This window comes from Garra rufa, chromosome 13 (genome assembly GCF_049309525.1).
Source record: "Garra rufa chromosome 13, GarRuf1.0, whole genome shotgun sequence".
NCBI lineage: Eukaryota > Metazoa > Chordata > Actinopteri > Cypriniformes > Cyprinidae > Garra > Garra rufa.
In genome coordinates, this window is record NC_133373.1 from 38,972,880 (window position 1) to 38,995,486 (window position 22,607).

The window sequence follows — 22,607 nt, forward strand, 5'->3', positions numbered from 1 at the left end:
TTTTATCACAATGGTATGTAGTGTTAGATTTATGACATTAACATTTTGAGCTCTTCTAGATAGATCCCCGTCTATAAAACTGACTATATGTGTTTCACATCTCTGTTGACTTGTCAAATCAATTTAAATGTTTTAATCCCCAGTTTGATTATTCTTATTTTTATTCTATTACATTTATTTATCTCTGTGTTTATTTATTATTCTTCGGTTTTGCCAGTGTTTTGAATGCTAGTCATTTGTGTTGTCACAGTGGGTTTATTTTTGAGTCAATTTTCTTTTCTGACCAGGAATGTAAGGGAAGTCTCTAAGTCTCCCTCTAGTGGAGAATGTTGTCACTCTATACGGGGTAAGTTGTCACAGTGAAAGCTGACTCTATCACAGACTCTTAACATTAAAACAATTATGAAATAATTCATGAAACAGTAAAAATGTAAAAGCTGACATACAAATCTATCTCTCAAAGTGTAATGAATTACTTAAAATTACAACTTAAAACAACACGTTTAAGAATTTCCAAAAAATACAAAATACTTGTCTTAACATAAGTGTGCTTTATTGTGTTGACGTATTGCTCGAAATTATTCTATTTTAAGACGCATGTATGACTCAAAACTCCACAGATTCTGAGATACAGATCATGTGACAACTTACCCCGGCGTCCCATCTAAGGATTTGTTTTTCAACTAGATTAAATAAAATCCGTACCTGCATGAAAAACAGCATTGCCTTTTTCTGTTGGATCGTGTCTCCCTTTGGGAAACCCATGAAGGACTGTGAGCGTCGTGCGCGTGCAGAAGCGAAGCGCACTTGCTGATCTCTGTCATCGGTAAAGCGCGCTGTCTAGTGTGAACGCGGCTCGTGTCGCGGGGAGGAGCTGCGCGCTCCTGATCGCTCTCAGTGCAGCTCTGTGTGTCCTGCATCTGCAGCTCGAGCAGGCACGGGATCGGGGCGTCCGTCCTCTGCGGGGAAACTTGAGAGGAACTTCCGCCGATCGGAGTAATGCAGCCGCGAGCGTGTCAGGAGCGCGCGCAGGAGTGAATCACGCGCACCTGCATCTGCTGCATCTGAAGTTCCTCTCGCGGTTCCTCTCTGGAATCTTCCTCACATCCTCCTGCAGGATCTTCATCATGGACCTCCACTGCGCCGCTCTCCTGCTGCTCTGTAAGTTCTGCTGACGTGTTTTTCTCCTCTAGTCATGCCGATGGTGGACAGTAGATCATCTGATGGACTTAGATTCTCTTGGCATCCATTTGTTTAACGGACGCTTTTATCTGAGTGAGAAATAGACGAGCATCAGAAGACCAGAATGTAAAACTACAGCTGAAGAGAAACTGAAAAAAATACAGAAAATAGATATTTATTAAACGAAATCTGCTTCAAGTTGTAGTTTCTTAAAGATTTAGCTTCTTCCATCATGTTAGATATCACTTTATAGTGTACTCAATAGAATAGAATAGAATGTGCAGTTATTTGTTTGACTGCAGCTGTAGAGAGGAACCCCTGATGAAGAAGACAAAGCCCAGCAGAGACAATAGAAACAGAATAGAGTAGATCAGACTCTGGTGTTTGTGTGTTTCTCATGTGTTCTCCTGGTTTCTCCAGCGTTTCTGTCGGGGCTCAGTGTTTCTGCGGAGCAGGAGGTGGAGAATCTGTCCGGACTGTCGCCCAATCCTGACCGGGACATCTTCGTAGTCAGAGAAAATGGAACGACGTGTTTGATGGCAGAGTTTGCGGTCAAATTCCTGATTCCGTACGACGTTCTGGCACTGAACGGGATCGATGTGAGCAACTTTAAAATCCTAAATGAAGCATTCTGAGCCGGTCTAGTCAAAAACATGATCGAGATCAGGATTCTGATTGGATTTTGGTTTGATCTTTATGAAGTTAAACAGAAACGTGATCATTATCCCACACGACCCAAATGGATGCTTTAAATGTTAGAAAACTTTAATGAACAAACATGAGATGATGCTTATATATGATATATGTGTGTGTGTGTGTGTGTGTGTGTGTGTGTGTGTGTGTGTGTGTGTGCAGCTGATCACGGAGCAGGCGTCGGTGTTGATTCCGCGTGGAGCTCAGATCGCAGGGAAATGCGGGAGCAGTGAGTCGGAGCTGCACATCTCATGGAGCAATCACGCATTCACATTCCGCATCTTCTTCTCAAAGGTGATTCCAGCAGAAACTGATCTCAATCCTTACAGCATTTCACTGATTTACTACAGTCCACTGATATATATATATATATGTGTGTGTGTGTGTGTGTGTGTGTGCAGGAGAAACACACGATGGGCAGTGATGGAAAAGCTAAAGAAACTGAAGTGTGGAAGATAAACAAGGTTCAGCTGGTCTACGACACTTCAGAGATGACACACTTCATTAACGCTTATAATCGTGAGTCAAACAGCTTCATGTTCGCAGCGAATCATAATAAGATCAGCAGAACGTTCACCATTGGCCTCAGATTGAGACGAGTTAATAAATCATCATCGCTGACGAATGTAGACATGTTTGGTGATTTCACGCTCCAGTTTGCAGCGTTTACGTAAAATCACGAGTTTAACCTGCAGCTCTTGATTGCATTACGTTTGATTGAGCTTCTGGTTTTTCGTTCAAAACGAGTTTTTCTTGATGTTTAGGGTTTGCTGAGACACAAAGACCATTGTTCCATTAGCACTGCTGCAGTCTTCCACTGCGACATCCACTGCGCTTTAACCGTTCACACCGCTCTTCACTCGCCGCTTCATTACAACTTCAAGTGTTCTGCTGGTTTGTTCATAGTCGGTACTGCAGTGAAGTATAGAGTAATTCATTCCTAATTCAAGTTTATTTGTAGAGCACTTTCCTTAATACATACTGTTCAGAAGCAGCCTTACAGAAAATACTTGTTTCAATTTTACATTTTCAAAGTTCTTGCTAATCTCAGCTAGAATTTTGTCAGGCATTGAATCTGTTTGTGTGTGTGTGTGTGTGTGTGTGTGTGTGTGTGTGTGTGTGTGTGTGTGTGTGTGTGTGTGTGTGTGTGTGCAGCGGGGAAACACACGGCCAGCACACACCGTCTGTCAGCGCTGGTGACTCCCGCTGGACGCTCGTATGTTTGTGCGGCTCAGCAGACAATCACACTGATCTCCAGCGACCATCAGAAGGGAATCACCGTCTCCATCTACGACATTCAGATCCAACCCTTCGACATCAAGAGCGACTTCGTCTTCAGTGAACGTAAGTGCATCTCTCACACACACACACACACACACACACACACACACACACACACACACACACACACAGAGAGAGAGCACACTCTGATGTCGACACCCACTCAAATATAATTATCAATTAAACTGGCCTTTCTCCAGCAGAAGCAGAAAACATGAACAAAGCGAGTATTTGCTTTAAAAACCAAACCTCAGAAAATGGTGCCAAAATAGTAAAATATTGTAACGTTTTTAAAAATAGCTACAATGTTGTCTCCTTGCCAACAGAATGAAAGCTGGTTAACAAAGAATGCATGAGTTTCTGCTTAAATGGCTCTGAGATTGAATATTGCCATTTTAATGGGCACATTTTTGACTCTTTTGTACCTAATGTAAAATAGATTTATGGAGTAAAATATTAAAAAATATAAAAATAGATATTGTTTGCATGAACGGCCAAAAAAGCAAAAATAAAAAAGACAGAAGTGTCTCTGAAGACACACAGGGGTTAATGACATTTACCTTTCTACAAATTCTAGAACTCCTCCTCATGGTCCTGTTGTCTGTGTCTGATTTGTGTCTGCGGTGTTCAGCAGCGGTGACCCGTCAGTGACCCGCGGGATGAGCGTGTCCTTCTTTTTCTGTCTCTGTGGGTGAGATGGCTGTTTACCGCAGTGAGCGTTACTCTTCTCTTTATAGTCTCGCTGATTTATGAGCCGTTTCCTTCAGCGCAGGAACAAAAGCTGGTCCCGCGGGGCGCCGTCTCGCACGCTGCTGACTGAGCAAAACCAATCACCGTGTTTTAAACACTCCTGTTGTGGAAAAAACAGCGTTCAACTTCTGCGTTTGGGGTCTAACTGACCCTCGCTGGTTTATGTACATTCTGCCAAAATCACTGTCAAGATCGGTGGAAAAAAGGCATGAGAATGTAATCATTTTCTTCTATTTTCCTTATGATCTCGATTATATTAGGGCTCAGTTTGACACATTATGTTCATAATTAGCTGCACAGACAATATAATTTTTTTTTATCATGACACTGAGGTGCAAATAACTACAAGCAACTAGAAAGTATTAGCACCATTATTTGTGCTTAGTAGTATTTATTGCTCTTTGTTCTCCTGTTAAATGTAGGGAAAATGTGTTTCTCACACTTATTTTCAGAGCTGTAACAGTCTTTGAGATCCAAAAAATAAATAAATAGAAATCTTTGACAGATTTGTTTAACTATGAAACAACTAGATAAGGAAACACTGATATTTTTTCTTTCTCAAAACAAGTCTACATTTTTAATAAACTGAGTCTTAAATTTCAAAAGATTGACAAGCAACATTTTTTTGTACCTGATTCTTTAGTGTTGTTTTTTGTCAAGTTGCATGTAAAACATTAAGGCTTAATTTGACCCGCAACAAAATTTGTGCAGCCATTCTAAAACACGATAAAACTTTGCATACACATTGATGACTGTAAATGAAAAATGTTCACCCAGTTTGAAGAAGAATTAAGTGGTTAAACCAGTATTTCAAGCATTTTTAAATATTAGTCAAATTGACCCCAAAAAACCCCAGTTTTTAAACTCGACGCTGTCGAATGTTGTGAATGGTGCGCGTTCAACACGGTAACTCGAAGCAAACACATGCGACTGATTCTGCTGTGAAAGATGCTGCTGTAGACGTTCAGCAGCCTTGAGGTGCAAAACAACTCTCCAAATGTTGTTTTAGTGTTGTGCGTTCGTATTTGTGTTGTGTCGATTCATGCTGATCCGCAGCGGCGTGTGAATGACAGACGCTTCTCTCCTCCCGCAGCGTATAAATGCATCACGGACCAGCGGGAGCAGCTGGAGCAGACTCTGCCTCTGGTGCTGGGTCTCATCCTGGGTCTCATCATCGTCATCACCGTCTCCGTTTATCACTTCCACCTCAAACTGACCGCCGCACAGCAGCCGCAGCTGCCCCGGGATCGCTCGCTCTACAAGAACATGTGAACACTCTCTATGCACACGCAGTCCCTCGGCACGTCTGTAAACGTCCAGTCCAACGTCTCGTGCACCTCATTACGGCTCCTCTTTTCTTTCTGGTTTCTGTGTGTCCGATCTATGGAAACCCATTTCCACCACGGAATAAAACTATTAAAAAGCTAATTGCTACTTTTTCAGAATTGCAAGATGAAAAAATCTCCTGCAATGTAAGATATAAACAGAAAAAAGCTAGATTTTTTTTTTTATTCCATGCCAAGAAAAAAAAAAACATTATTGTGAGATACAAACTTAGAATTCAGAAAAAAAGTCTGAATTAAAAGATGTTAACTTAGAATCCTGAGGGGGGGTATTGCAAATGTGAATTTAGAATTCAAACAAAAAGTCAAAATTGGGAGATGTAAACCTTAAAATGCAGAGATTTTTTTTTCAGAAATGCAAAATGTAAACTCAGAAATCTTAAAAAAAAAAAAATGAAAATTGTGAGATGTAAACTTAAAATTCTGAGGAGAAAAAAAATTGTTAGATGTAAACTTTTAAAAGAAATTTTAGTAAAAAGTCAGAATTGTGAAATTAAATCTTAGAATTCTGAGAAAAAAATCTGAATTGTAACTGTAATTGTAATTGCAAAATGTGAATTTAGAATTAAAACAAAAGTCAGAATTGTATATTGTAAACTAAAATCTGGTGGGAAAAACATAACCTGGAGTTGTAAAAAAAATTGAGAGAAAAAAGTGGGAAGGGTGTGAGACGTGAACTTAAAATTCTGAGAACATTTTTCATAATTGCAAAATGTAAACTCAGAAATCTGGAAAAAGAAAAGAAAATTGTGAGATGTAAACTTAAAATTCTGAGGAGAAAAAATAATTGTTAGATGTGATCTTTATGTCAAGTTTACATCTAACACGTAGAAAGAAGTCAGAATTGCAAAATGTAATCTTAGAATTCTGAGAAAAAAAATTCTGAATTGCAGTGCAAACTTGTAAGATGTAAACTTAGAATTCAGAAAAAAAAATTCGGAAACGCAAAGTGTAAAAAGAGTAAATTCTGAGGGGAATTTTGTTTTTTAATTGTGATATGTAAACTTAAAAAGAGAAAAGAGTTGGCAAGAGATGTCAAAGATATAAATCTAGAATTCTGAGAAAAAGATTCAGAATTGCAAAATGTAAATCTAGAATTCAAAAGAAAAGTCAAAAATGTTAGATGTAAACTTTGAATTCTGAGAAAAAAATTCTGAATTGCAAAAAAAAAAAAAATAATCTGAATTGTGCAATGTAAACTGAAGTTTGAAAAAAGTAAATTGCGATAGTAAATTTAAAATTCCAAGATATAAACTCAATCAAAATTGCAAAATGTAAACTTGGAATTCTGACAAATTTTTTTTTTTTTTTTTAATCTTTCAGAATTCAAAAGAAATGTCTGAAATGCGTGATGTAAACTTTTAATTCTGACAAAAAAAAAATCTGAATTGCAAAAAAAAAAAAAAAAAAGTTTTGAAAAAAGTAAATTGTGAGATGTAAATTTAAAATTCCAAGATGTAAACTTAGAATTCTTAGGGGGAAAAAAATCATAATTCCAAAATGTAAACTTGGATTTCTGAGAAAAAGATTAAGAATTGCGAAATGTAAATCTAGAATTCAAAAGAAAAGTCAGAAATGTGAGATGTAAACTTTGAATTCTGAGAAAAAAATTCTGAATTGCAAAAAAAAAAAAAAAAAATCAGAATTGTGCAATGTAAACTTTGAAGTTTGAAAAAAGTAAATTGCGATAAGTAAATTTAAAATTCCAAGATGTAAACTCAATCACAATTGCAAAATGTAAACTTGGAATTCTGACCAAAAATTTTTTTTAAATCATTCAAAATTCAAAAGAAATGTCTGAAATGCGTGATGTAAACTTTGAATTCTGAGAAAAAAAATCTGAATTGCAAAAACATTTTTTTTTTTTTTTTAAGTAAATTGTGAGATGTAAATTTAAAATTCTTAAGGGGTGGAAAAAAATCATAATTCCAAAATGTAAACTTGGATTTCTGAGAAAAAGATTTAGAACTGCAAAATGTAAATCTAGAAATTGCATGATGTAAACTTTGAATTTGGAGAAAAAAATTCAGAATTGCAAAAAAAAAAAATCTGAATTGTGCAATGTAAACTTTGAATTTTAAAAAAAGTAAATTGTGAGATGTAAACTTAAAATTCTAATAGAGTCAGAATTCTATACAAAGAATTGCCTTTAAGGACAATAAAGTTTAACTAATTCCAAGATGAGAATTGTGAAGGGAAAAAATATGAATTCTGAGTTAATATCTTGCAGTTCTGATTTTTTTATTTGGATTTTTGAATTTCTATTGTGCATATCTGTTTATATGTCAAAGCTATGAGAAACAAAGTCTGAATTGTGAGTTAAAATGTTGCTATTACCATAGTTTTTTTATTATTTTGTGGTGGAAATGGGTTTTCATACAGTTGTCTAGATGTTAAATGTCAAAGGCGTCTTCCTGTCACTGCTGCACTCATCTGATTGTCCATCACTGTAAAAATAGAGATATTTAAATTGCTTGAAGGATATAAATAAAATTCAAATATTTAATGATTATCATTTTAAGATTATTGCAAATTATTTCATGATTATTAAACATTGTATGATTTACTAAATGTACTGTTCGTGTGTGTGTGTGAATGACTTGTGTTTTTCTCATGGATGTGTGGAGTGTTTTAGAAGATCTTTGATGTTTGAGGTTTTTCTTTTCCAGCTGAAAAAGGGAAAACTGAAGGTTTAGATCCATCAGAATGAAAGGCGACACGGAGATGAATGGGAAATCAATAATAAGCGGCCGGAGAGCAGTAACATCACTGGCATTAAAGATTTCCACAAATGAGCTGCGATCCTCACAGATCGATGTCTGGAGTCTGAGACGCTGAGGAGTTTATTGATCCACGTCAGCGGCGCTCAATTAAAAACACTGCTTCTGTTGGCCACTGATTGATGCCGCCGTCATAAAACATCATTCGTGGCCTCTGTTCTTTCAGGAGTTCTCAGAGTTTAAAGTTGTGTTCAGTCTGATGCGGTTTTGTTTCAGATGTGTGGCGTTTGTTGGATTCTCACGCTGCAGCTCTAATGTTCAAAGCATGTTCACATTCAAATGTGGTGCGGCAATAAACTTTCACTTTCTGTTCAACTGTTTCTGTTACGATTTGCTGTTTACAAAGTTAGGAATAGTTCCAATGCTAAAATACCTGAAAATATTTTTAAAATTTTAGACAACTAGACAAGAAAAAAAAAAAAGTAAAAGATGTTTTGTGCATTTATACAGGGTCGTTTCAAATAAACAAAAGAATAATGATAAAAATGAACGGTTCATACTCTGAGAAGTGAAAGATTTGAGAACAAAAGACACATGAATGAAGCCGGACATCAGATAATACACTTCACATGAGGTTCCTGCAGATCAGTCGATTTTTTATTAGCCTTCTGGGTCTCAGAAAAGTTAAGATATTGTTACATTAATATCAATTTTATTAATATTTTGAATTAGTATTTATTTTTCTGTTACCATTTTAGTAATTTAGTTGGTTTTTGTCATTTTTATTAGTTTTCTTTTAAATGTGTTCATATAGTTTTCTTTTTAATTATTATAGTACATTAAACAAAATGGAAATGATATGTTTGTTACATGTAACAATGTATTAGGCTTATATTATTTCGGTTTAAAATTATTTTAGGTAGCAATTATCTATTTATTTAATTAAAAAAAAATAATAATAATTATAACAACCCTGGCCACATATAAAAGTGTTTGAACTTATTTACCACTAAATTAAAAATGAATAACAGTCTGAATAATTCTGGAGTTCCAGCAAGTAAATTTGCATAATCATATTTAACCCATTTAATCCCAAAAAGGGTTTTCATTTTAAAAGCTCTAAACAATGTTACAATGACAAAATATTGCACTAAATCAAAAGTTCAAATGAGTTACAGTAGTGATGTTGCAACACTGGTAGCACTAATATAACAATTTGATGATATATGTTACAATAAAGTAACAATGTTGAAATACATTGATGATTTTTTGTCTTTTATCTCAGTATTCCTCTCATGTTGTATAAGGGTTTTTATGCATAATAGTAGCCCTAATGTGATCAAACTGTTTAAAATAGCTGGGCTAAGATATATAACCAGTTTTATGACTGCAGAAATATGTTCAGTCAGTACACACATTATCCCACACATAAAACACAATTTTCACACATTCTCCCCCAAAATTTCCACAAATAATTATTATTTTAAAGGGTCACTAATGACACCTGATTTGATATTTTCATGTCTGGGAAAAATATGTGATTAAAGTGGTTAGTGTCATTAATGAACATCTCACAGCTGTAACGTTAAAACACAATCATGAGCTGCTCAGCAACTTAAAGGTTAAAGGATATATTTTCAATGTTAATATGTCTAGGTACTGAATTATATTCTTTAAAAAATGATTTTAAAAATATATATTTTTGTCACCACAAACTCAAAAGTTCACGTTCAAAGTCTCATGAATCCGCAATGACGGACACTTTCAGAATGATGTAATGAACCTCAGATATACATATTGATTAATAATATGTCAGTATGGTCTATAGTCGTGACTGACGTCGTTCACATCGTGGGCTTGTAGTTCATTCACTCATTTTATTAAGAAAAGAAAATGGAGAAATCCTTGGGTTTACACAAGAGCCCAAATGATGAGGCCAAATGAAGCACGGGACGCGTTTGTGTTTTTTATTGAAAGCAGCTGTTAGTGACACACATGCAGGATCACCGTACAAAAGCGACGTGACAGCGGATCTGAATATTCCTACAGAAACACGTATTTCCAGATCACAGTGAGCCACGAGACACGGGTGAGACGTCACGAGAAACACGCGCGAGGGTCGCGCCGAACACCGTCATATTGCTAGAGATGGGACGAGCCGAGACGCACGCGAGAAGGCCACGCTACCGAAAACCAGAACCAAACCGAGCGTAGAAAACTCTGACGCGACCTACAAACGGAGAATAAATAAATATATTCAGATTCATCTGTCTGCAACAGCCATCTTCAAAAAAATGAAATATAAACAGTAGGAAAGTTTATTATTATTATTATTATCGTTGTGGTTATTTCGCAGAATCTCTCAGGTTCTAGGTAACGCTGCCCGTCTGACCATGATAACGTCACAACAAAAATACTGCCGTTTATCAAAACTGTACAAGTCAAACTTACAATTGCTCTAAAATACATCTTCGTAGTTAGCGTGAGAAGACGAGAGTGAAAAAGACGTCCGTCCGATCCGCGGCGATGGCCGTCAGAGGCCCGCGGGCCGCCGCTGCGTCGACCGGTTCCGAACCAAAGCGTCGGCGTGAGTCTAGGCTAACGCGCGTCCGTCAGCGGTGGCGGTAGTGCCGCATCAGAGGAACGATGCAGGACGGAGGACCCGACAGCTTCAGGAACGGGTGCTGCAGCAGCTCCTGCGCCGACGCTCGCTGAGACGGCTCTCGCACCAGCATCAGGTCCAGAAACGCCCGCAGGACCGACGACACCTGAAACACACAGGATTCAGAGACAGGATTCAACACAATCTCTAGCTTCATTACTGAATCAGTTTTCTGAATGAATCGAGTGAGTCAATGATTCATACAAACAGCTGATTTGTTTCTGAATGAATCAACCATTTGAACAAATCGGTCGAACGAATGATTCAATGACTCACTAAATAAGACACTGACTCGCTGCCACCGACTGGAGATTTCACTATTTATATTTCAATATCCATATGCATTTATTGTCATTATTTCTGCAATGTTGAGTCCAAATATTTCTTTATAAATGTATTTTTTGTACTGTACTACACAATAATGACTTGGTCTTTTGGGGATCATTTCTCTGCCCAAACTGATGAGCGATTAATTAGATTGAAAATTTGAAAGTTTGGCATCCATAGTAGAAACAAAAACATAATTTTAAAGCTGACTTGTGACCCTGGAGCACAAAACCAGTCTCAAGTAGCCCAAAAATCCATTGTATGGGTCAAAATGATTGATTTTTCTTTAATGCCAAACATCATTGGTATATTAGGTAAAGATCATGTTCCATGAAGATATTTTGTAAATGTCCTACCGTAAATATATCAGAACTTAATTTTTGATTAGTAATATGCATTGCTAAGAACTTCATTTGGACAACTTTAAAGGCGATTTTCTCAATATTCAGATTTTTTCTTAGATTCCAGATTTTCAAATAGTTGTATCTCAGACAAATATTGTCCTATCCTAACAAACCATACATCAATTTCTCAGTATTTCCAGGGGTGCACATAAGTGGACAGCAGTTCCGCATCAGTGACCAAAATAAGCAAATGCGCAGCGTAAATTAGTTCAGAGTGCGCATTTGAGATGGGCAAACTGTAATACTGTCTAAGATTTCTATTCTAACTGAAAGCATAATTCTAGGCTATTCGCTGCCGTTTTCAAAGTATGATGCAAAATGTGACACTAAACGCTTGAATCAGATTCAGAAGTTCTAAACTGTACTGACGCATATACCTACTTGCGGGTAACCTGCCAAAATAAAAACTTGCTAATTTAGTTTCATTAGAAAATTATGAAAATGCATATAAAAAAAGTAAATATTATCATATTATTTTTAGGTTTACTATAAAATGTTTAATACATGCTATTTGTTTTAAAACTAGTAATAGTATTACCATACTTTATTATTTAAATAAATAAAGTCCAGTGATATTATTATCACTATTAATCATTTTTTAATTATAGTTATATTTAATGGTTCACACTATGTGCAGCACAAGGGCCAAAACAAATCTCCAGGTACTCTTATGAGAACCAGGCTAAAAACTTATGTGCATTTTTTTGCACCCTCTGATTCCAGATTTACAAATAGTTGTATGGCGGCCAAATATTTATTCAGCTTTCATATGATGCATAAATCTCAGTTTCAAAGAATTGACCCTTGTGACTGTTTTTGCGGTCCAGGCTCACAATATAAAAATCTCTTCATGTTTGATTTACACTGCCCTCCAAAAGTTTGGAAACGCCCCAAAAAAGTAGGGTTTGGGACAATATTGGCATGAATCCTTTTTAATCTGTGATAATTTTGCACTGATAAGGGACAACTCAAATTCCGAAAACATATTTTATTACATAAACAGTTTATACATAGAAAAAACTTAAATTAACCATCATTAGCAGCTATTACAGCTCTGGATAATCTGGGCGTCTGAGCTGTCAGTTTATTCAAACGTTGACTTGATATATTACTCCAAGCCTCCTGAAGGATTGCCCAAAGATGACTCACACTAAGCTGATATCGTCCAAAACCACACTTTGCCAGGGGTGTTTCCTAACTTTCGGAGGGCAGTGTAAATGTTTATGTCCATCAGTATGTGAATGTTGATTATTCAATACATTACGAAATCAAGTTTCGGTTTGAGTTTTAGGTCAAATGAGAGTGTTTGAGAGCGTGGCTGTAAATGGGTCAGGGGTTCAGTCTGTGTGTGCGCTCATGTGAGCGACAGAAACACAGATGATCACCTTGTGGGACTCCTTGAGTCGCGGGGGCAGGTTGTCTCGTATCCGTCTCATGGCCTGCAGCGGCGGCTCGTTGAAGTACGGCGGCTCTCCGTCCACCATCTCGATCACCATGATGCCCAGAGACCAGATGTCCACCTGCAGACACATCCAGCGGGTGACTAGTTACCCATCATCCAGCACACAGTTCACACCGCAGTCATTACCCGCAGCGCCGGCCGTACCTCGGTGCCGTAGGGCAGTCTGGAGATGACCTCCGGAGCCATCCAGTACGGCGTTCCCACCAGAGACTTCCTCTTGGGGACCTCTTTAGACACTTGAGCGCAGAAGCCGAAATCCGACAGTTTGATCTGAGGACGGAGACACGGAGAGCGTCACGTGCGGCACGACAAAGCAAAGCTGATTAGCCGCTCGTCGCCCCTTCATTTGTCATGTTCTCCCGACTAATTACGAGGTGGAGACACGATTTAATTACTTGGAACTAGTGAAGTTGCTAATTACCCCGATCACTTTCTGCCCTCATAACAAACACACACACATGTGTGGAACTACACAAACACTCCATGTGGAGGAGGAGGATGATGAGGATGAGGATGAGGACACAGTAAAACACACAACTCCTGTGCTATACATGCAGTCATAATGATTCAACACAAGAGAATTATATCTTCTGAAGTGTTTATGTTTTATTTATACTATATAAATTTCATTCATTTAATATAAATCATAATATGAAAGTACAATGTTTTAAATATAATTTGTTTTAACATAATATAAATATTTGTCAGCACCATGGACCTCCCCCTCGATGTGGATGTGGATATATAAACACACACTGCTGCTCCAAAGTTTGGGATCAGTAAGATTTTAATGGTTTTTAAAAAGGTTGCTTATCAAGGCTGCATTTATTTGATCAAAAATACAGCAATATTGTGAAATATTATTTCAATTTAAACTGTTTTCTGTGTCAAGTCAAGTCAGGTCAAGATGATTTATACAGCGCTTTTTACAATACAAGTTGTGTCAAAGCAATCTTACAGTATTAAAATAATAAAATAAAATGTCAATAATAATGCAAGAGTTCCATAGTGCAACAAAGTCAAATTGGGGAGGACTCATCTGGTTCCCATGGCCTTGTGCCGGTGGCCGTTTAGGGTAGGAGTTCTTTCTTGATGATCGGTCTCTGGGGCTCATCTAAATATATTTTAAACTGTAATTTATTCCTGTGATCAAAGTTGAATTGTCAGCATCATTTCTACAGTCTTCAGTGTCACATGATCCTTCAGAAATCATTCTAATATGCTGATTTATTATCAGTGTTGGAAACAGTTGTGCTGCTCAATATTTTGTTGGAACCTGTGATTTTTTCCCAGTATTCTTTAACAAATAAAATGTTGAAAAGAACAGCGTTTATTTAAAATAGAAATATTTTGTAACAATATAAACCACCATCAAAAAATGTGGGGTCAGTAAATTATTTTATTCTTTCTTTTTTTTTAAAGAAATTATTAGTTTTATTCACCAAGGATGTTTTAAATAGACAAAAAGTGACAGCAAAGACTTACATTGTTAGAAAAGATTTATATTTTGAATAAATGATGTTCTTTTTTTGCCTTTTATTCATCAAGAATACTAAAAAAAGAATCACACTTTCCAAAAAAAGTAAGCAGCACAACAGTTTCCAACACTGATAATAACAGTAAATAATCAGCATATTAGACTGTTTTTTGAACAACCATGTGACACTAAAAACTAAAGCAATGGCTGATAAAAAATTTGGCTTTTCATCACAGGAATAAATTATATTTTAAAATATTTTAACACAGAACACCATTATTTTAAAACTGAAATAATATTTCACAATATTAAATATTTTCTGTATTTTTGATCAAGTAAATGCAGCCTCGATGAGCATATAAGAATTCTTTAAAAAGCATGAAAAATCCTATTGATTCCAAACTTTTGAGCGGCAGGGTAGAGATACAATGCATAAGATACAGAAAAACAGAGCCTCCATATGCCATGATATGATATACTGAGGTAACGCACCCGTCCGTCGCTGGTGAGCAGGATGGAGTCGCTCTTGATGTCTCGGTGTATGACGCCCTGCGTGTGGAGATAGGACAGCGCCTTCAACACCGACAAACAGACCGTGGCGATCTGCTCCTCATTCATCCTGTCCACAAAACACACAAACATCAGATCTCCTCAACATCTCACACAATCACACCACACCCGCTGCTCAGATGGTTCTGCTGAGACTGACACGGTTGCTAGGGTGTCCTAGGGGGTTGCTAAGGAGTTGCTAGGGTGGTTTCAGTGTCCAGACTGTGTGAATATAAACCATTGTCTTTTCAGCTGCTCTAAACTACAAACATGTATTATCACAGATTCAGCTTCAGCAGCGGCGCTCAGCAAATAACCTGATCCCTGTCCGCCTACACACACACACACACACTCTCTCTTACACACAAACTCACAAACACACACACACACACACACACACACTCTCTCTTACACACAAACTCACAAACACACACACACACACACACACACACACACAAGCGCTAGCGTGTCATTAGCAGTGCGTCTCAAACACGCAGCAGAACAAAGGCAGGAGCACAAAGGCTTGTGGGAGAGTCGTGACTCCGTCAGCGGAGCGTGAGCGTGAGGCCCAGCTGTCCACGCCGCTCTCATCTGTCTCGCCTGCGGCTGCGGCTGCACTGGAGAGGAACACGCCGCCATGTGTTTGCGCCTCCCGCTCCTCCTCAACACTAATGCGCCGTAATGCGCAAACGGGACGTGTTCGTAATTACTCTGATGAACGACGCCTCATGAGGAGATCCATGAAGGACACTTCTGTCTCTACAAACTCGTTCACCACTTCATTCTCCACAAACGGAATACCGCAGTCACACACACACCTGCTCACACTCACATCAAATTAATAAAAAATATATTCAGATTCACAGTAGAAATAGTAACACTTTACAATAAAGTTCACATTATATGAACTAAGAATGAAAAATACTTTTAAAGCATTTATTAATATTACTAAATATCAACATTTGTGAACACATGATTCAAATCAAAAGTTGTATCTGTAAATATTATTTCACTTGAACTAACAAACTACAAAACATAAAATAAAACACCCAAAATGGCTGACATGGGAAAATTTGGTATCATTCGACTACAGAGACCAGTTTTGACCAGATTTTTGGCCAAACCATTGAGAAGTTCTAAGCAAAAATAGCTATTCTTCACATCTCCTTACCACTAGGTGGCGCTGTGGTGAAACACTGCAGGTAGCCTCGGGTAATGCTTGTTATAACACACACCAAGTATGGTCTCAATACGCCAAACCGTTGCGGAGATATAGCCTTGCATCCATTTTCACATGCATTTTGTAGAATTTGTTTGTGTGTTATTCGAGAACGGTTCGACTAATCAACTTGAATTCCATAACTTTTTGCCAGCATTGTCTAAAGATGATCTGAGCCAATTTTGGTGAAAATCAGACTAACCGTCTAGGACGAGTTATGAAAAGTAGGTTTTACAAACTATTAAAAATAGAAAAAAACTAAACCTTACAATTAGCGTAAAAAATGTGGTGGAGTTTGAGTTAGAGACTCCAAATTTGCTATGGTTAATGTTGAGACTGTCCTCTATCAGTGTGCCAAATTTCACAACTTTCCCGCAAGCGGTTCTATGGGCTGCCATAAACTCAATGGCGGAAGAAACGGAAGACGAAGAATGAGAACGCCAAAGGATACAATTGGTGCCTACACACCTTCGGTGCTTGGCCCCCAATAAACAAAACAACAATAGATAGGATTATTAAAAAAATAACACTAATAAGGTGCTTTAAAAGCCCCTTTACCAGGGTAAAATCACCGTAACACATCCTGGACTGTATTATAAAATACATTTCTTTAATCTAACAAATAAACACCACACACTTCCATCATGTGATGTAGTTCATTAGTGTGACTGTATCTGAATGTAATCCCGATTATCCAATCACAGCTCTCTCTCTCTCAGCTATCAGTTTAATAAGTGAATTCTTAAGTCGTGTCAGACTCACAAACATGCTCCTGAAACACCTCCAGATTCTGCATGAATTCAAACACAAACAGCTCTGTGTGCTGCTAATCTATCTGGAGCCTCATTACAATCTGCTGTTAATTGAAAACACGGCGCTCTTTGAACAGCCCACGCGCAGAAACACGCTCTGGCACCGATCAGCGTTTGCTCTGGCAGGAACCCAGCGACACCGACACCAGAGCGCAGACACAAGAGACAACAACAGCACTGAACAACACTGATCCTCTGCTCTCTGGCCACCAACAACTGCTCCATCCAACTCCATCCGAATCCAACCAACTTCATCTGACTCCATCGATGACTCTATATCTGACTCTATCCAGCTCAAACTAACTCTGACTCAATCAGACTCCACCTGAATCCATCCAACTCCAATTTTCTCCTCCTGACTCTGATGTCTCCACTCTTGTTTCAGTCCAAACTCAGATTATGGTTCATGTGACGAAGCTCACAAGGCTAATGACTAATATTAAAAAAAAAAAAAACTAATACAAATGACAAAAGCACATAACAAATTACAAAAACCCTAAAGTACAAAAATAAAAGCTAAATAAAAAATAAATATATTAATAAAAAGCATGATAGTATATAAACAACAGTAAAATAACACTGGTGTAAATGTGCCCCTGGTTTCACAGACACGGCTTAAGCCTAGTTCTAGACTAAAATGTAAGTCTGAGCTGTTTCAATTGATAGAAACTTGCACTGGCTGATCTTAAAATACATCAGTGTTTTTGTCTTATCTCAAGATGCCACCAGTAATGTTTTTTTTTCTAAGGCACGTTTATAAAAATTACTTAAATGTCCTAATTAAACTATGGCCTAATCCTGGCTTAGGCTAAACCCCGTATATAAAACCGGGCGGTAAAGACACAAAACGTAAATATCACATTAATGCCTGTTTGTGTTTACATACAGTAGAGTCTCAACATCTATTATTAATAATGTTATCCAGACAAGTAGAATATGAACCCTGTTTCTGTCATTGTCTGATTAGCCACTTTCTCTCTTTGATTTATTTCTAATGTAACTGCATCTGATTGTACTTTGGCTTGATAGCTGAATGTAAAAATGTTATTAATAATAAAAAACAGCAAAACAGATTGAAACATTAAATGTGAAAACATTAAATATTAATTCATTTAATGTTCAAAAGTAACAATAAATAAAAATATAATTTAATTAGTCACAATAATTCTAGTTTAACCTTATTTTAGCTGGAATCGGCGCTGATGGTCACATGATCTGAGCTGCTGATTCAGACCCGTGTGTCGCTCAGGATGCTGCCTAAGAAGGGATCTGTCTATGTAGACGTGAGCGTCTCTATTAAGCAGGACTGAAATAAAGCCGATCAGAAACAAAGCTGCTCTTCCTCTCTGCGGTGGGATGGAAGGAAGCGTGTCGTGCGGATCGGGTCACGCGCGTCTCTGAAAGCGTGCAATTACAGTCCAACACCGCGCAACACCGAACTGACGAACAACGCCAATTACTGTAATTATGCAGACGCTTCCAGAGCAGAGGCAGCGTTTAAAACAAACTCCAGCACAAACTTTCACAATAATATTCATCACTGGACTATTGTCTCCAGCAGATAACAAAGCGCTGCCTACATGTCAGCTGCAGACGAGTAATATTACTCTCAGTTTCACATCAGACCAGAGCCAGCGGTGAAACACGTTCACTATTCATGAGACTCAATCATGAGGCCTAGTGTCGTATAATCCAGCGAATGAATCGTTTTTGAACTTTCATCTGGATCTTGGTGTACTTTGAATCAAAACATCAGGTGATTCACATCGAATGAATGAATCAGTGTGAAATCGGTTCGTTCAGACGGTGATTCCGATTGGACGATCGGCTCTTACCTGGTGTGAGTGACGATGTCAGTCAAGGCTCCGCCCTCCAGGAACTCCATCACTACCCAGAGTTCATCACCGACCAGATAACTGTTATACATGTCCACCACGTTCTCGTGATGGTAGTCTCTCATGATGACCACCTGCAAGCAGATGAACAGCTCAGAGGAACATGTTTGACCAGTGTTTCTGATCAGCTCTGCTTTATTATAAACAAGGGCTGCAAAATCTGTCAAAATGGACATTGTTCAAATATAAAATACTCGTAATCAGACTACAGTTCCTTTTGACATATTACATATTATTCACACAATAGCAATAAATTATTCATCATTTATTGATTCTCTCCAATTCCTTTTTTATCTTTGAAATGCTCAAAACAGCAACATTACACACTAACTAAAGTTAAAATCTTAAAAAATATCTTTAATATCCTTTAAGTACCCCTGAAATGTTAAAATCAATAAGATTTAGACAACTATACATTTTTGTACTGTATTTTTATAGCTGCTTTTTTAAATTAAAATAATTATTATATTATTTATCAAAATAAAAACTAAAAACTGATATGTATGATTATTTTTATTTTGATAAATTTTAATACTAAAAAAGAAGAATCATAAAAATAATTATAATAATCATTATAGTAGAGTAGAATTTTCAAGTGTTTTTCTGAAATTTTTAATAGAGCAATAGACCCCAACCCTTTGACTGCCCTATTTGGAGTTCTTCCGGAAAATGTGAAACTGACCGCTTTAGAAATGGATAATATTGCATTTTGCACACTGTTGTCTAGGCGGCTTATACTTATTAATTGGAGGCAACCATCTCCTCCAACTTATCGTCAATGGGTCTTCGACCTACTTTTTGCCCTTAAACTTGAAAAGATCAAATTTGGAGTTCGAATGAAACCAGATCTTTTTATAAGATCTTGGAGCCCATTTCTGGAATACTTTAAGGATGCAGGTTTTGGATAAAATGTGTCCCCGCCCCCCTTTTTTTCTTTTTTTTCTTTGTTTGTCTGTTGTTCCTCATCCTTTTTTTCCTGCTTGTTTAGATGATTATTTGTATGTTTATATTATTGCGATTATATGTTCATAGGAATGTGGGCATTTAATATACCCACTTATTTGTGTATGTTTTATTTATTTAATTCTTTCCCCCATTTTCTTTGTTTTGTAATAATGTGATTGACAATTGTGCCTTGAGATGCTTGTGTATTATCTTAAAATAATCATTATTATGTTATTGTCATACTGATATATAATCACAAAGGTTCTATACTAGCACAGCACACCTGAAGTTTTTTCCTCAGATTTTTCACCATTTAGTTGACCGGAATATGCTCACCTCGTTGAACAGAAGTTCCCGCCGCTGCTGTTTTCTAAGATCCATCTTTTTAACGGCCACCTGTTTTCCGCTGTGTTTCTCTGTGGCGATGCACACGATGCCCGTGGATCCCTCCCCGATCTTCAGGAAGTTGTCCAGATACTCGCGCGGGTCGCCCGGGTTCACCACCAGCTGCAGCGCGGCACGGAACTGTTCGTGGGAAACCCTGGAGGGCGGCTGCTCGGAGGACGAGCCCCAGCTGGGCGGCGGATAGGCTCCGGGAGGGATGTAGGGCGAGGAGGGCTGGGAGTGCGCGCCCTGCGGGGTGTAGGGAGGGCTGGGTTGGGACGGCGGGTGGTGGTACGGAGACGGCTTGTAGTGGAAGGGCGGGGGATACTGGAAACTGGCCGGGTACGCGGGTTTGCCGTGACTCTGAGGTAGTTTGAAGGGGACGCGCGGGTACGTCTCGGCCCCCGGCACCTGCGGACTCCCGTCACGCCCCACGCGCTCGTACTCGCCCTGTTAGACCCAAACACAGAACGTCACGAGTGAATAATACAGATGCGTACGGCGGCAGAAGACGCTCATGATTCCTCATTACAGGCCCGTGATGATCCTCAAACGCTCGTTCGTCACAGAGCTGCTGTCTGCTGAGGGAACGGCCCTCACACTGAGGCTCAATGTCACAAATTTCAGCAGGACAACAAACCAGATCACACTTACACTGGATCATCATTCTGGCATCATGTAGAAATAACAGCATGAACATTCAGCTAAACATCTGCTGTGTTTTAATGAAAATATCACACAATATTCATGATCAATATTTGATCATGAATACAGGAAAACAGTAATATTGTGAAAAATTATTGCAATGTAAAACAGCTGTTTTCTATGTGAATAATATCTGTTAAAATGTGATTGATTGCTGTGATCAAAGATGAATTTTCAGCATCATTACTACAATATTGGGTTACATGATCCTTCAGAAATCATTCTAATATGCTGATTTGCTGCTCAACAAACATTTCTGATTATTAGCAATGTTGAAAACTTTTTTTGTGAAATGACACACTACCAGACTAACAGTTTTGGGTAAGAAAGATCAAAGCTGCATTACATTGATCAAAAGTGACAATAAATGTTACAAAATATTTTTTATTTTAAATAAATGCTGTTATTTTAAAACTTTCTATTCATCCGTGAATCCTGCATTTATTTTTCCATAAAAATATTGTGCAGCACAACTGTTTCTAACATTGCTCATAATCATAAATGTTTGTTGAGCAGCAAATCAGGATATTAGAATGATTTCTGAAGGATCATGTGACTCTGAAGACTGGAGTAATGATGCTGAAAATTTAGCTTTGATTACAGTTAAACAGATATTCACATAGAAATTTTATTTCTTATTATTGTAGGCTATTAATCTTATGTAACTTAATCATATTGTAATAATGTTTGAACATTGAAAAAATTATATTTTTTTTATTATCATGATTATTAATTATTCAATGTTTTGACTGGTAGTGTATATAATACACACATACAGAAGCAACGCAGAGTTGAGATCTTTTCAGCACGCGTACGATAAAACACATCAGAAAGACCGCAGTCACGACGGATCCGCATCGCAGGATCTGATTGTCATGCAGTAGGTTCTGGATCTGCAGGGTCACGGTGGGCGGTAGATTGAATTATTCCCACCACGCCCCGAACACGAGAAGATGACACGACGCGGATCTGACGACGAGAGCGGCCGTAATTACGCCGGCGGACTCCTATAATCAATCATCCCGGCGAGGGTGTTTATGGGCCGGAGAAAGTCCCGAGACCCCCTTTCCCAACCGGCACCGCTGGCTGATCCATGTTCGTTAAATGCACATTAATCTGAATTTGGCAGCGTAATCAACAACCCAACTGGAGTGTGAAATTGAATTCTGTGGTGGAACACGCCGCCGCGGCTTTTATGCAAGGGCTGCAGAAAAGGAAGGTGCCACAACATCAGTTCATCACAATGAGCGCGAGCGTGCCCGAGTTCCCAAGTCCCCGAGCTGTCGGCCTTTAACGGCCCGCGATTCCCAACAGCGCCGACAAAACGCTGGGCTCGCTGAAAGTGACCGAGTCGAGGCGAACGAGAAAGAAAGAGGTTCATTATGACGCCGCTGAGCCGAGACTGATGGGAGTTCAGCCGGTGTGTGCCGAACGCTCCGAATCACAGCCAGATCACGACTGCGCTGCTCCATACGCTCCACATACAGTACAAGCGCACATTTCCCTCAATCACCATCTAATGCGGACAAACACGAACAAAATGATGGATGTATTTGAAAAAAAATGGTGTTAAGAAAGAACAAATGGTTTTTTTTATTGGAACTGAAAATGTGTCATGAAAGAGACTAAAGCTTTAGTAATTTTGTATTTTTGAGAAATTTAAGATTTTTATATTTTATTTCAAATAACATTTATTTTAAGTCACATTTTTATATATATTTTAGTTGAAATCTTTTAGTTAACTAATAATAACCCTGGTTTTGCAATGTAAGCGTCCTCATACACGTCTGATGCGCG

At 38.1% G+C, this 22,607-nt stretch overlaps 2 protein-coding genes across 6 annotated transcripts in view; one reads left to right on the forward strand and one right to left on the reverse strand.

Annotated features, from left to right (window-relative positions):
• Positions 1-908: 908 nt before the first annotated feature.
• On the forward strand, positions 909-9,227 carry lamp5 (lysosomal associated membrane protein family member 5). The gene is made up of 6 exons (XM_073817077.1): positions 909-1,161; positions 1,603-1,781; positions 2,038-2,169; positions 2,277-2,394; positions 3,031-3,219; positions 5,000-9,227. The coding sequence occupies exons 1-6, from the start codon at positions 1,128-1,130 to the stop codon at positions 5,176-5,178; spliced, it is 831 nt and encodes a 276-aa protein (XP_073673178.1). The 5' UTR covers positions 909-1,127; the 3' UTR covers positions 5,179-9,227.
• Positions 9,228-9,921: 694 nt separating this feature from the next.
• The window catches only part of pak5 (p21 protein (Cdc42/Rac)-activated kinase 5), a 53,447-nt gene continuing 40,761 nt past the window's right edge, over positions 9,922-22,607 (reverse strand). For all 5 annotated transcript variants that reach the window (XM_073817073.1, XM_073817075.1, XM_073817072.1 and 2 more), the window contains 6 exons: positions 20,058-20,555; positions 18,717-18,850; positions 14,794-14,920; positions 12,969-13,094; positions 12,748-12,882; positions 9,922-10,737 (listed from right to left, as the gene is read on the reverse strand). In XM_073817073.1, the coding sequence (XP_073673174.1) occupies positions 10,582-10,737; positions 12,748-12,882; positions 12,969-13,094; positions 14,794-14,920; positions 18,717-18,850; positions 20,058-20,555 (1,176 nt within the window). In that variant the 3' untranslated portion in view covers positions 9,922-10,581. The remainder of the gene's footprint in view (positions 10,738-12,747; positions 12,883-12,968; positions 13,095-14,793; positions 14,921-18,716; positions 18,851-20,057; positions 20,556-22,607) is intronic.